General features: G+C 46.3%; 1 protein-coding gene across 2 annotated transcripts; it reads right to left on the bottom strand.

Moving 5' to 3' along the window:
- Positions 1-7,790: 7,790 nt before the first annotated feature.
- On the bottom strand, positions 7,791-12,725 carry LOC149350210 (uncharacterized). Of its 2 annotated transcripts, none has more exons than XM_089579172.1 (3): positions 12,458-12,725; positions 11,203-11,296; positions 7,791-10,691 (listed from the first exon to the last, which is right to left on the bottom strand). In XM_089579172.1, the coding sequence occupies exons 1-3, from the start codon at positions 12,608-12,610 to the stop codon at positions 8,230-8,232; spliced, it is 2,709 nt and encodes a 902-aa protein (XP_089435298.1). In that variant the 5' UTR covers positions 12,611-12,725; the 3' UTR covers positions 7,791-8,229. The 2 variants fall into 2 exon arrangements, with proteins under 2 accessions (XP_089435298.1, XP_089435299.1); XM_089579173.1 differs by lacking the exon at positions 12,458-12,725 and having other exon boundaries at positions 7,791-9,167; positions 10,586-10,691; positions 11,203-11,489.
- Positions 12,726-14,144: the final 1,419 nt, after the last annotated feature.

Here is a 14,144-nt window from a genome sequence, read left to right as displayed (position 1 = left end):
GCTGCGAACTGTTTCATCACATAGCGCATGTGAAATGCGGGAGAGAACTGCGATTTCTTCACAGTTTTACACCTACTCGTTCTATCAATTTGATAACCGAATTAAACCATCGTTTAGGTGTGTCAGCTTCTGTAATTCTAAGCTGATACCGGAAACTCTTGAGGAACCCTTCGCACAGTAATAATAGGCTATAGAAAAACGCTCCCTATATGCGATAAACATGGCAGTAACGACTCTACTGTGCATTCTCTCATTCTGTGTAACCGACTTGAGAACTACCGGAGAGCATGTTTTCCTGATGTGTACAAGCAGTGCGTCCCACTCCACTCAGTAACTTTAGCTGCACCTTTTTCACTAATAATCAACAATAAAAAAGGTCAACATTTAAAAAAAATTTGTTTTTGTTTTTCACAGTTCTTATCTTGAAATGACACAGTCCGCAATATTATATATATCTCCACTGTTCACAATATTCCTGTTATTCGTTCTTACAAATATTTTCCGCTTCGTTTTATAACTTCATGACAGTCACTAAATATCATATAATACCCGTCAGTTGTCATCAGCTTTTTATCCTCATATCATCCAATGTCGCTTTCTGGCGCTGTTTGTCCCTAGATACCCTTGAGGCAATAAATAGTGCAAAAAAATTAATCAATAGAAAAAATGTCAATGAACCCCTCAAGATCTTGTTCCGACGTCTTGAAACTACGCTAATTTATTTTTCTTTAACTCGCAGAACGAACCCGAAAAAACGTGGACAATCTGGGCGCAGTCGTGTCGTGCATAAGGTGTCACGCCGGCTTCTGTTCACGCGTAATGTTGGACTCGCACATCAGGACGTGCAATCCGTTGTTCAGGTGCGACAAGTGCCAGTTCACAACCTTCTGGAGGTAAGGTGAATTTCTTGGCTTCTAGAACGTTTTTCTCGTGCTTATCATGATAAGTTAGAATCGATAGCCGTGGGTTTGTGGTTAATTCAATCGGGATTTCAAAAACGGAGGCTTAAACATAATGCGGGTGGGCATGGCGCGAATCGCTGTGAAAAAAAAAATTGTTCCTTTTTTATTGCATGAAGTGCTTATGGCTTGTCATATAGTCCGAACGATGGAAATAAATAGTGAAGCTGCAGTCTTGGAATTTCATAAGGACCATAGCGGAAGGCTTCGGTTATTTTCGATAAATACTTGTCATTTCAGCCAGGTTCGAGGCGCTTACTTTCTGCTCACTGGTCGACCACCAAGGTGTGAGCTGCCGTGAAGGGTGGGTTATAAAGCCGTGTGAATAGCGCGGTGAGAAAACGAGAAAAGGATGAATGCTGGAAAGAAGCGAGCTTCTTAAAGACAGAATCAGTGTGTATTACAACTTATCGGCCTCAATACTTGCACAGACGAAAAGATATGGCCAAGTTCGAAAGTCTATAGTGGCGGAGAATTCGGCAGACCGCCGCTCAAACAGCTCCTTGAGAGGGAGTTTTCAGAGAACGGAATACTCATACGCTTTGACGAAAGCGTGTGATGTGTAACAAATCAAATGCCCCGAACGTTGAGACTGATCGGTGCCGACGAAAGGGTTTTCATTCCGTCCTGTACCGGGACGTCACCCCTTTGAGAAATAACGGCAGGTGTATTTGGTTTCGCGCCTTCTCCACCTGTACAGGCTCACAGGTCGCACCCTATGCTTACGCGATCTCAGTTGCAGAGTCAAAACCGCCTCCGACGACACATTATTACTCAAACTTGGACGCGCCTATGCTTCACCGCTCCCCCGCTAAGCAGCAGATTTAAGGAATTTTGGACATGGCGGTTTGGGGAGGATCGTTGAGGGGCGGTGCTATATGCGCAATGCCTTCCTGAAACTGGAAGAAAGGAAGATAGTGTGGTATTTGAACACAAATTTTCTTCACCTCTTACCCTAATAAATATCTCTTCCTCTACCTGGCTGACTTGCCTCCCATTCAGTGAGGAGATGGTGCTCTCGCCCGTGTTGTACATTAAAAGTTTTCCTATCCTATCCTAACCCCACCATAGCAAGAGACCCAGTTTAATTTCATTCGAACTTTCATTCGTCAGCTTGTAATATTGCGCATGCTCATTTATGCATGATGATGCTTTTTTAAACACCTGAACCTCGCACCATTTCTACTGAACGTTGCCGAAAGCGTATTGGCTCAATGGCTGCTATCGGTCAGTGTTCTTCCAGCCCTGGCTAAAATACACGCGCTTTTACCAGAGGAATGGCGCGGTCTACCGCGTTAAGGCGCAGTAACATTCGGGCCTAGGAATTGTCTCGAGCTTAGCGCTGAGAGGGGGGCGATTGGGTGAAGCCTTCGTCTCTCCCCGCCGGGTAGAACTCCATGGCAACCTTGCTTGAATATGCTGTTTTTTTTTTTTCGCTTTCATAAAATGAAGATCGGTGAGAACGAAGCCTTGGACCACATTTTTGTTTATATTTTTTTTACGCGACGAGGCTGCGAACATAATTTTGTGATGTGATTGTCTTTCGAACATTACTGAAGTAGCTAAATGTATTAAACCAGCCTTGCACCCGTCGCAGTAACTCAGAGGCTTCCGCGTTCGGCTTCTGATCCTGGCCACGGCGTTCACATTTCAATGCAGGCGAAATACAAAAGCGCAGCGCACTTTAAAGAACCGCGAGGAGTTTAAACTGTTCCGAAGCCCTCCATTATGGCGTCCCTTATAGCCGATATATCGCTTCGTGGGTTAAAGCCCGAGATTTGCATTTTTTTAATTTACAAAACCGGCCTAGGTTAGCCAGTCATGATATGCGTAAGTGCTCCGGTGCCTAAATGTAGATGACTATTATTTTTCTTTGTTTGCATGTGCAGCCAAAATATGCTTTGCCACGAGCTGACCCACTCAGACGATATAACTCTTGCGTGCCACCTTTGTGGGAAGAAATACGCTCAACTAAGATACTTGGAAGAGCACATGAGAACTCACACCCGTTGAACCTAGCGAAGAGGAAGTCCAGCGCCGCCTGTACGGACGACGATTCAGCGCTCGTGAGGAACTGACTCTTCATCACAAGAACTGACTCTTCATCACAAGAACTGACTCTTCATCAGTGGTGTCGACATCCCTGAAATCACGAGCGTCTCATGGTGCTGTGCGCAGCCATTTTACATCAAATGCCGTCTCGAAGAGCGCCTTCCCTCCCACATGAAGATGTCAGGCTTCCCGTGCGTCGCAGGATGGTACACAGACCAAGAAACCCACAGCGGATGCAATCAAAGCCTGCATGCAAGATTCGTCTACCAATGATGACAACGGCTTCACATGCATCGCAACTGTGTCGTATAGCTCTGAGCAAAATGTAAGAAACTGTGTATCTTGACAAGGAACTTTGTTCTCGCTGACGTATACATAAAGAAAGGGGGGCGGAAAAAGAACAACACATAAAGACCGCTGATACTGCGGCAACCTAAAAGAATACTATTATCAAGGGACAGCCGTACGCTATAGCATAAGAAACCCGATCTGGATAGCTGCAGTAGGAGAAACGGCCTCTCGATGGCGCTGAAGTTTAATCCTTGTGCAGAGCGGTTTCTCGTCTTCTCGTCCCGTCGGTGTGGGTCTTTTCGGTGACTAGCGTCAACACACCGGAGCTGACAGGAGATCGGGAACAGCCACAGCGAGGAATACAACTGTCGCGTGCAGCCGCATCTTTCTGCACTTAAAGGGGCCCAGAAACACAATCTTAGTTAACTGTTTTGCCTGTTGATTGCATACAGTGAGTTATAATGGTGCTATTAGCGTCGGTAATACCGCGTATATTCCGTTTTTTAATATTTTAATGTCCTCCCAAAAACAACTTCATGGCTCTGATGGTGTCGCCACACAGTGGCGGGTTTTTAGCAGCGGATATGACATCACCTGGCGCGAGCTTGATGACCGGACAAACAGTAAATATACTGCAAATTGTGTAAATAAATAGAGACACATTTTGTCACCTGTCTGCGTTTTATATTAGATCAACAAAAACAACTTGTTTGTCTTAGATAAAAGCCCTGCAAAGCAAGTAAAATAAAAATACGCCACCATGGGCGCTCTGGCATGGAAACGACGCTGCCAGTCTCAGCAAGAACGAGTTACAGAGAGCAGGCAACCATGGAGTACAAACTTCCGCGACGTGCTCTGGCTGGCTGTTTTGATTGGTTGCGCCAGGTGCCGTCATTGGGAGAGCGAAATAGGAGTGGGAAGCCCCGCCAAAATCGAGTTGAGGGCAGCGTTTTGTTTGCTTGTATTTTCAAATTTCTTCACTAAATAACTCCCGTTCCTGTGCATCGATTCCTGTAATTCTTTTTAAGTCAGCATCTGTGTGACATAAAGAACCCACCTGAAGTGTAGCCGGTATCCCCCCAAGCAGTGTTTCGCAGCCCCTTTAAAGGCCGATTCACACGACGGTCCATTCGCCCGCGGCACGCCCATCACGTGTTCATGCGTCAGCACATTGAGAGGCGCGCTGACCAGGCAGCGAGCCGACAGCGCGCCTCTCAATGTGCTGATGTATGAACACGTAGTGCGCGGGCCGCGGGCGAACGGACCGTCGTGTGAACCGGTCTTAACGGGAGTCGTTGGAACTGTTGGTTCAGAGCTGAAAAATGTCACAATTGCTTAGGCGGCAAATAGAAGGAATACTCAGCGGCCACCGAATGTGTCAGTGAACAAAGGGCGCAATATCATGACAACTTAGCTTTGGTTGCTTTTACAACTTTTAAAAAGTTTTAGAACTTTTAATATTTATACTTGTGACAACTGTCTAAAAGTCTATATTCGCGGTAGTGCTAAATGATCGCGTCTTATTTAAACGCCCTTGGTAAATTTTAGTTTGGACAACTACTGTCGCGTTAAGATAGACGCTAGAGTCGTCTACTCTAGCATCTTTTTGTTACCACCCAGGCAAAAGCGCGATGAAAATAAATACGGACAGAGGGGTGCGCAGGCGCCGCGCTTTTCTCATTTCTTTGTTTCGCTCCGTACTTTGCATGTGTCTTTTGTAATAGCTGAAAATCGTCGGAAATGTATTTTTTCCGATGGGAATTCATGTTTTTAGCAATGCTTCTAAAATGAAAATATTAGGAAAGAAAAAAATTACGGAGGCGTATAAGTCCCAATGCAGTAGTATTTCACATTTTTCGCAGCTTCTTTTATAACTTCGGTGCATGTTTGCATCAGTTTCTTTGCAGTTTTCGATCCATCAGTTGCCACATTCGGACTGACAGCTGCAGTAGTGTGAGATGCTTGCGTATCCCACATTTTTTTCTGATCTTTGTTTTTGTTTCTTTATCTATAGTTGTTGTGTAGAAACTAGATTGCTCGTAAACCGGTGGGCAGGCTGTGATGTCGTCACATAGTCACATGGCCCCTCTCGACCTATCAGCGAATTCAGTCTCGGACATAGGCGGGGTTTGGTGTGACAACTGTAATGCTATCGCACTAATATGCACAGGGCGATCACGATCAGTGTACAGTGAATGACAAAAGCATCTGCGCCCTAACACATGGTTTAGAGGGATGCTGTGGAAAGAAGCGGCTGAAATGTATGCGTGTGATGCTTTGCAGAAGAGAAATATCACTGAGGTGGTGTTAGTGATGGCGTTCCAGAAAAGGCCTTATATAGAAATCTTTCATGGAGTGTGTTCTATAATTTAAAAAAAGCAGGTGCTTTTGCACTGAATTGAATGCTGTAGACATTCTCTGTTCATTGTTTTTCATTTTTATTTTCCGCTTTTCTTTTTAATGACAAACGTACTGATTAGCATACAATCGTAAGGCAACGCGTAAACTAGGGTCACCTTATTTCGCAAAGAAGCAACTCAAGCTGCCTCTGATGTTCCTAAAACAATTGCGTCATCATTTGTAAGGATGCACTTCTGTCCTGGGTTGTCTCTTGCAACGAACCTTGAAAAAGTGAATTTATTTGGCTTCTCATGCCCTACGATACCTCACTGGAGTGCGATATGCTGATGAACCTCTTGTTATGTCTGTACTGATTGGACTACAGTTTATGGAAAACTAGAATGATAGAACGGCACTGTAAATCAGTCGATTCGACAAAATCTCATTTCTGCCAAATGATCGCCCATCTGAGGGAAGTGTGTGAACAGACCGACTTTAAACCGCAGTGGCATTCCCTCTTCGGCTCAGCCTTACCTCCGTTCTAGTGTCCTGTTGCTCTGTCTTTGAGATGTCTTTCATGGCGTTTCCTAAAGGCTTTGTAAATAGTTCATGTAAATGTAACATATTTTCAGTGCAGTAAATACCATGTTTAAAGAAAAAAGTGATGTTGTGGCCTATGCTTTGCGTGCTTGCCTCGCAATCTGAAAGTCGTGGGTTCAATTCCCCGCAATTTCGTAGTAAATATTTTTCTTCGTCTGCTCCATCCGCTACTGCGTGCCTCATAGCATGAGTCGCTTTGGGAGGTTAAACCCCATAAAACCAAATCAAACTTAACGGTAATAAACACGCTGGTTCAAGAAGGTCACACCTGTCACGCCCCCCAGAAGAGTAGAGCGCGGTCTCGCCATTCGCCTTCTGCAGCCTACTTCACGCCAGATGCGTGATAGAAGGAACAGACAGTTTGCTTATCACCAGAGGCAAACTCGGTGAGCATTAATGTCTGAGAATTCACATACGCTCCAAAAAATGAAAGCCGATTATTTGTGCTTGCGCTCTTTCGGCTCCGATTTCAAGTCTGCAAAAGTAGCCTTGTAATGCTTATGTGCCTCACTTGATTCCATCGCCGCGGAATTTTCTTTTTGCGCTCCCTTTTTGACTCGTAACCTTGGTTTTTCCGGCAAAAAGAATTTCAGTCGCCTAATGCCATACGTGGAGGTGGGCGTTGTTGGGACTGGGCATCCCACTGCTGCCACCACTGTTGGGACTGGGAGTCCGAGCCAGGAAACGGTCGAGGCGACGGTGAGTCAAAGTGACTTTTATATACAGTATGTACAAGGGCTTTTACATGATACAAGGGCCAAGAGCACCACGGGCTAACACAAAGAAGGGCGGCCACGGCGGCGAGCGTAGCTCTGGCGTGGTGGCTCTTCGGCTGCCCGTGTGCTGCGCGGGTTCAGCGCAGCTCCGCTTTTAAAGCCACCGGTGTCGGTTGCGGCCGCCAGCAGTTCAAATCCTCCAATCAGGTCACGGCACTGGCCACCGTTCAAATTAGACCAATGGTCGAGAGCCGGCGAGCGTCGGAGGAGTTCGCACCGACGGAGAGGAGGGGAGGAGGAAGGGTCCGTGTCGGCGCCGCGGTGGCGGGATGAGTCACGCTGCACGTCGCGACATGTCCGAGAGAGTCTGGGCTAGGGTGCCTCGATGCGCGCGCTCCTCCCGCCGCCGCCGTGCAGGGTGGAGACAACCGCGTCGTCTGCTACGACGTCCGCCATTAGGATGCCCGCTCCGTACGCAGCCAAGTGCGGCGAGCCAGCCAGTGTCACATTCACGGTTTTTGTAATTTCGCGACATCGGCTGTTATGAAGCCGTGGTGGAGGACATCGGAAATTTCGTCCACCTCAGGTTTTTATTAACATGCACCGATATCGACCTAGTACAAGGCACTGTGTTTTTCAGCTCTATCGAAACTCGGCCGCCGCGGCTGTGTCGCGCCCGTGCAGCCGAGCGCCATATACCGCCCAGCGAACACATCCGGGCCACTTTTAATGTTTCTTTGTAGTTTCAAACGTGATTTATAATTTTTGCGGAGCATTACTCGCTAATACTACAAAATAAACGACTTCCGGAACATTTTTGTGTTAAGCTTGAGTATACATATAGGCATGTTCTTTCATTTTACATTACACAATATAGTACTTTACGGCTATTTTATGCTCAGAAAAGCATTCCCATAGCTATTCTGAATTTCGTTTTCCTTTCTTTCGCGTTACTTTCGATATGCAGATGGAGATAAACAAACTTTTTAATACATGCCAAATTACTTGGTGCTTCACACATATGGTTTCTATAGCATTAAATTTTGACTCACGCAGTCACGGACTATAAGCCCTGTTTAGCATATCTTATGCAGCAATATAATGTAAACTGCTCACTACTATAAATCAGATATCGATGCCGCTAAAATAAAGCAGCCACACGGTTTCTGAACAATGAAAAAAGAAACTGCATCCGATAATTAGCGATTTCCGATGTGATAGCTTGTTTATTTGGTCGGAAACCTTAAAATGTCAAAAACAAGCGCTACAACTCACTGCAAATTAACTGCAGCGCATGTCTTGCTTCCATGCCCATTGACTCTCGCAGCTTCGAGCTGACGCAGGTGAATGCGTAGCCGTACTCTTGCATAACTTGATATCAGTATGTTTGCCAGAGAATCCTTGTGTTGCTGACAGGCCTCCATAGTGAATCGTGTGTTCTTGTTTAAATATTCTGTGACAGCCTTTAGAGGGGACTTAAGGGTGAGATTGTCTGTCCAGGACGTGATTCCTTTAAAGTGCTCTTCGCAGGATTGAAGAAGGCTCATAACCGCACCACTCGGATAACACAAGTTCTCACCATCTTGGACGTACTCTTTCAGTGCAGTTAAATATGCATGCTCATGGTTCGTCGAGCCAAACATTGCAGCCTTGCACTGCTCGCAGTTCGTTTTCTTCAAAATTCCTTTCACAACAAATCCGCCAATATGATGCAAAATACTGCACTCAATTGAAGTCAGTGCTTCAATGAACAGAATTTCCCCATCGTCAATTTCCTCTTCAACATCTCCAACGTACTCTTTTTTTCCTTGTGAAATCATATCAAGCAGGTACTCAGAATCATCCGTTTCATAGCTTGAGGTTGCTGGTGTGTGCAAAAACTGACTGACGCATACAAGTTTCAAAGCACATTTCATGTCATACGCGTTTGGAACGGGTTTCCTGTGACGCACAACAGAAAAAAGATTCTCCAGGCAGTCCTGTAGCAGTCTCCCGGTGAGAAAGAATTTGTAGCCATCCATTTTAAGCACAATATCTTGCAAACGAAGGACAACTGTTGTTGCAATCATGAGACCTGCCTGTGAGGGCTTCCACTGGGATGTGCTGCCCATCTGCATGCCTTGAATTGTGTCCACTGCCAGGCGCAACATGTGCAAGGCTTCATGGTACTTTGCCATATCTTGCCAACTAAGTGCAACTGACGGATGTCGTGAGGACATCAGTTTGTACCATTTTGCGATGAGCTCCAGGAACCATGCTGTGGTTTCAGCTTCTGGTTCGAGCACTTTCTCTCTTATTAGGCAACGAATGGCGGCTGGGGATTCCTTGAAGAACTGAACTGCTATGCCGACCTTCATTTTTGTGAAGTGGCCTTTGCTGACATGAGCTTCAGAAAGTTTGGGTGCAATTTTCAGCTCTTTGCTAGAGTCGTATTCTACGACAGCGCGCACGTGCTCCAGCTTGACTTTGTTTGAGGGTAAGCTATGTTGGCAGACAGTTGCATCGCTCAGCGTAAAGTCAATAGAGTTTAAAAGCTGACCTCGGATATTTTTTATCACGTGAGCCGCGTCCGCAGTGAAAAAGAGTTCCTTTCCCTGAAGCATCGGATGAGGGATTGAGCACACAGTGTTAGAATTCCTATGGCTAGAAAAACCTAACTCGCGCCACATAGCTCTGTTGGACGCTCCCATATCAGAGGTTACCACAAGCACTCTAAGAGAAATGTCAGCGCAAAGCTGCACGATTTCCAGAACAAAACTCTTAAGCAGACCCCCGTCGACAGAGCTTCCTGTAAAATGGTATGCGATTACCTGCTTCCACCTTGTGTTCAATCCTCCGACCATAAACACTAAGCAATGACATGCAGGTTCATCTGGAACTGCTGGAAATGTTTTCCCTCCAAACACAATGTCTTCAGCACGATCGAGGTCATACCCTTGTGCAATTTCCATTTCATCGAGATAAAGCACACAATCTTTTTCAATATCTTCCATGCCCTCTGCTTTTACTCTGAGAACGTCAATCACTTCAGTTAAGATTCCTGGTAGGAACTTGAGTCCCTGAAGACGACGGACAAGAGTCCTATTAGAAGGCAGTGGGTACCCAAGTCTTCTTAGGGTTTCGTAGCCTGAAGTTCCACTCGCAAATTTGATCTGAAGGGCTTGTTTAATTGTTTTGGACGACCAGGTGGAACCTTTGTTGCTGTTCCGAGACAGGGCTCGCATTTGGTCTTGATTTAGGAACTTCAGTTTTTTTCGTAACATTTCGCTGGCCTTTTCCATTTTTTGAAGCTTCCTTTTAATTGACTTATTTGTAGCACTTGTTTTGCTGTGAACTTCGCTAAGTTTCGCGTATTTTTTCTTCATGTCCTCTAGCTGTTTATTAAGTGTAGCACATGAGCTGTTACTGCGCTTCTCTGCACGGGTTGCACGAAGTGCGCAGGCAACTTGCAGGGAATCATCTGTGGCGGGTATTGAAGTTTCTGGAATGGAACTTGGGCGAGGTGAGTTGTTCATCTGACTTTGAGCCGTCTCCCTGTCGTCACTGGGCAATGGCTGCAGTTCTTGATTTGCCGTGTGTGGCATATCAGCCATGTCGTTGACGTATTGGTCCTGAATTTCTGTTGATGTGGTATCAGAAGCACTCTGTTGATGCTGCAGAGTGCCCCTTTGCTCTGCTGCCGCAGGCACCCCTTGTAACCTTTCCTTTGGCGGCTTCCTGTGCTTAGGCATCGCTGAAAAAAGAGAGGCCACACATGCTGCAAATCAGATGGTGCATTATTTTATCATTACGAACGAGCATGCTCCAAGTCTTGCTACGTTTAGACATAAAATTAAATAAAATGCAAAATTGTCAGCATCATGCTTCTGGGCGGAAGGCGCGGCTGATTTACCTCCCTGTAAAAAATGAAAACGAGCTATTCTATTGACCGGAGGTATGAAGAGTCTTACTGTAATGTGAGCCGCCTAATTCTCTGAAGAAACATTTGTGTGAATTTTATGTTCGTGTTTTTGCACTTTATGCTTTTGTGTTTTGTTCTGAAATTGTTACCCCTCTTGCTAGGACCCTTCACTGGGTCTGCAGTATGATGAAAAAAAAAAAATAATCGCTCCACGTGAGTCTACAAATGGCCGGTCATTACAGTACTAAGTTAGAACAATCAGGCTAAGAATGAAAGAAGCAATAGGATTAGGAAAGAAGCGTTGCAAACTTTCGTTAATGTAGAAATATGTGGCTTATTATACCTCTGAAGGAAAAAAGCGTTGGCACAGCATTGGGCTTCAATTTTTTCCACCCGTCAGCCCTATTCTGCTCAAAGGCGCTTTCTTCAAAATGTGCCTGTAACACAGAAACATGCAATGATCAGACAAACTTATTAATGTTTAAATTGAGAGGGCTTCACACTAACATTCTAAACAGCTAAAAATAAGTAACACAAACAGGGATATGCCCAAACAGTTATAAGTGAAATTCAGGTGCTTGTTAAGATATACTAAGAAAGAGGCAAAAGACCGTCGACTTCTTTCTGAAAAAAAAAAAAAATGGGGAGAGTGCGAGGAAATTATTGGACACTGAAGAGATGTGTGCTTCCCATGTTAAGATACTAAAGGTTCTTGCCTTTGCTGCTAGGTGGAACATGGGCAGTGAGCTAAGAAATTCCTTTAAAAATAAAACGTTGCACTCATATATGTGCGCGCAAGAAGGCAATGCTGTAAGTCAATCCTGGATTTTTCACGACTTCCCGCTTTCGATCATGCTGTCCACAAATTTTGTGGAGCTTCAATGAAACAGCTTTCTCTTTCGTCTGATCCTGTCATCACCATTAAGAAATTTCCGTTGTTAAAGGGCTCCGTAGTCATGAAATCCTCGTCACTCATCTCCAGTCAGATGTTCAGATAATTCACCGGTCATCGAATGGGGAAAGAAAAGCGAATGTCTAGACAAGCGTGATCACAAAACACATATCGATCACCAAGTTAAGCGTGCCTTTATACATGCAGTAACTACCAATTAGCCGTTAGTAAACTAGTCATAACGAGTCCTGACATGATTGTCATGGCCACACATGCGTCTTGCTTGGTCATACGCCTCATTTCTTTTTCTCTCTCACACACACACACACACACAAACGGGCGCGCGCACGCACGCACACCGTCTGAGTTGGACAGCGGCACAAGAATACAACGCCGAGAAAATTCCTCAAAGCGCTCTGTATGTCATAGCATAAAAGGTAACTTAGAGCTCCCCTTACGTTCCACTGCGCACAAAAAAGAAATTGCACAAGGATCCGGTAGCAAAGAGCGCACATCTTTACGCGCTCGCAGTACTACATGTACAACAAGAGATTATAAGAACTAAGCATGTCGTGTTGCCCAGAAATAAACGAGTTAAACACGCAAGCATATGCGCCAGATATCTAGGATGCAATACTGACGAACGCTACGGTATAAAGCATGCAAATGAAAGAATAACTACGAATACAGAAGAAGCATAACTTACGCTGCATACACACGAGCGGTCCGTGGGTTGCCACTTGTCGCGCTTGATTTTTACGAGCCAGAGAAGCCGTCTTTTCGGTTCTTTAGGGAACCGGTACATCTTCCACTCATTTCGTGAGTGGTTCGTGCACTGGGGCACGCAACACCCGGGCATTTTGTCCCAGAAAACGCCGCGCACGTGCCTCTCCCAAGCAGCCGCGGCGACGCGTGGGGAGCGAAATGGCCGCTGCCGCTCCGGAGGCGGCGTTCGCCCCTTCAAAGAATGGCACCACCCTCCAAGAGGGCGCGCGCATCGAGGCACCCTAGTCTGGGCCTGCTTTGAGCGCCGGCGGGCGCGCAGCGCTTGTTTCCAGAGAGGCCAGCCAGCAGCGAAATGTGGGCGCCGGCACTACAGCGTGTTAAGGAGCATGAATTGAGAGTGGATGCTTTCAGCGCGCATGTGTCGAGCGCAGTATTATATGTTTCTCTATGGCGTTACCGAACGCAATGCCGTTGCGCAGAATCCTATAACACAGCTGAGTCATCCAGAGTTAGGAACGCTGTCAAGGTCTATTTCGTTAGATGGGCGAGGCAAAAATGTTCAGTCTTTGCGTAATTTTGTTGCCGGGCGGGCATTTTGTTGCCGGCGCTACAGGAAACTCCGGTGGCGTTTCAGGGCGTAGATCGACATGGCCGTAGCTACACAATTAGTACCGGTGGGCATTGTCTGGCCGAATCATCATCGGCGCAGGGACCGCAGGTCGCTACTAATGCGGCGCTACATGGCGACCCCTAGAGATTCAGCACGTATACCATCGGGCCGGAATGAAACGCGAACACGGGAACGCGTGGCCTGTGGCAAATTTTTATACAGCGCGCGCCGTCTAGCAGCCTCCTCAATAAGCTGCTGACGTGTGCACTGGGTTGGTGGCTTTTTCCCTATGCAGCCTTTGCTCGACATGCCGCTTTTGACAACCCCATCTAGCACCGGCATGGCCCCAGCCACATCGCTTTGAATCCGGTGTCATGACTCCGGTGCCGGCAAGCAGGATGACGGTTGCGTATATTGCTGCTTCTAACGACCGCGTTACTTCTCAATGCGATGATAGACCTTCGACTGCCCAATGAGTCCGGTTATGAACGTGCAAGCGATATCTGCTTCGGCAGGATGTCGAAGGCTCAGGTCGATCTTGTGTGTATGCGTGAAAAAAAAATGCAACATTTTCAGTTAAACGTGCTGAAATGTCGCAGAGGCTATGGCGGATGCCGTAGTGGAGGACTATTTTTAATTTAGACCACTTAGGTTTTTCTAATGTGCGCGTACATCGCCCAGCGCACGGGCGGTTCTGTATTTGGCCTTAATTGATATACGACCGCCGCCGCCTGGATCGAGCCCGCGACATTGGAATTAGAAACCAGTTGCCAAAGCCACCGAGGTGCCGCGAAAAAAAGTTTCCCAATTTAGTTGTTTTTATTGACACTTAACGGTCATAAACTACTGCACAAATGAAATGCACAAATGAAATAGTACCGATGGGCATTGTCTGGCCGAATCGTCATCGGCGCAGGGACCGCAGGTCGCTACTAATGCGGCGCTACATGGCGACCCCTAGAGATTCAGCTCGTACCATCGGGCCGGAATGAAACGCGAACAAGGGAACGCGTGGCCTGTCAGTTTTTTGCCAGTGAGTGCCCGGATGTGCGCCCAC

This window comes from Amblyomma mixtum, chromosome 3, assembly GCF_055824585.1.
Source record: "Amblyomma mixtum isolate Tamu chromosome 3, ASM5582458v1, whole genome shotgun sequence".
Lineage (NCBI taxonomy): Eukaryota > Metazoa > Arthropoda > Arachnida > Ixodida > Ixodidae > Amblyomma > Amblyomma mixtum.
This window is presented reverse-complemented; position numbering and strand designations above follow the sequence as displayed.

What these genes read in the sequence shown, in the direction of transcription:
- LOC149350210 (XM_089579172.1), bottom strand. Translation starts at nt 12,610, where the DNA reads ATGCCCGGGTGTTGCGTGCCCCAGTGCACGAACCACTCACGAAATGAG. An exon ending in ACCGCTCGTGTGTATGCAGC is followed by an intron (nt 11,297 to 12,457) that starts GTAAGTTATGCT and finishes TCTGTGTTACAG; the next exon opens with GCACATTTTGAAGAAAGCGC. An exon ending in AACGCTTTTTTCCTTCAGAG is followed by an intron (nt 10,692 to 11,202) that starts GTATAATAAGCC and finishes CTCTTTTTTCAG; the next exon opens with CGATGCCTAAGCACAGGAAG.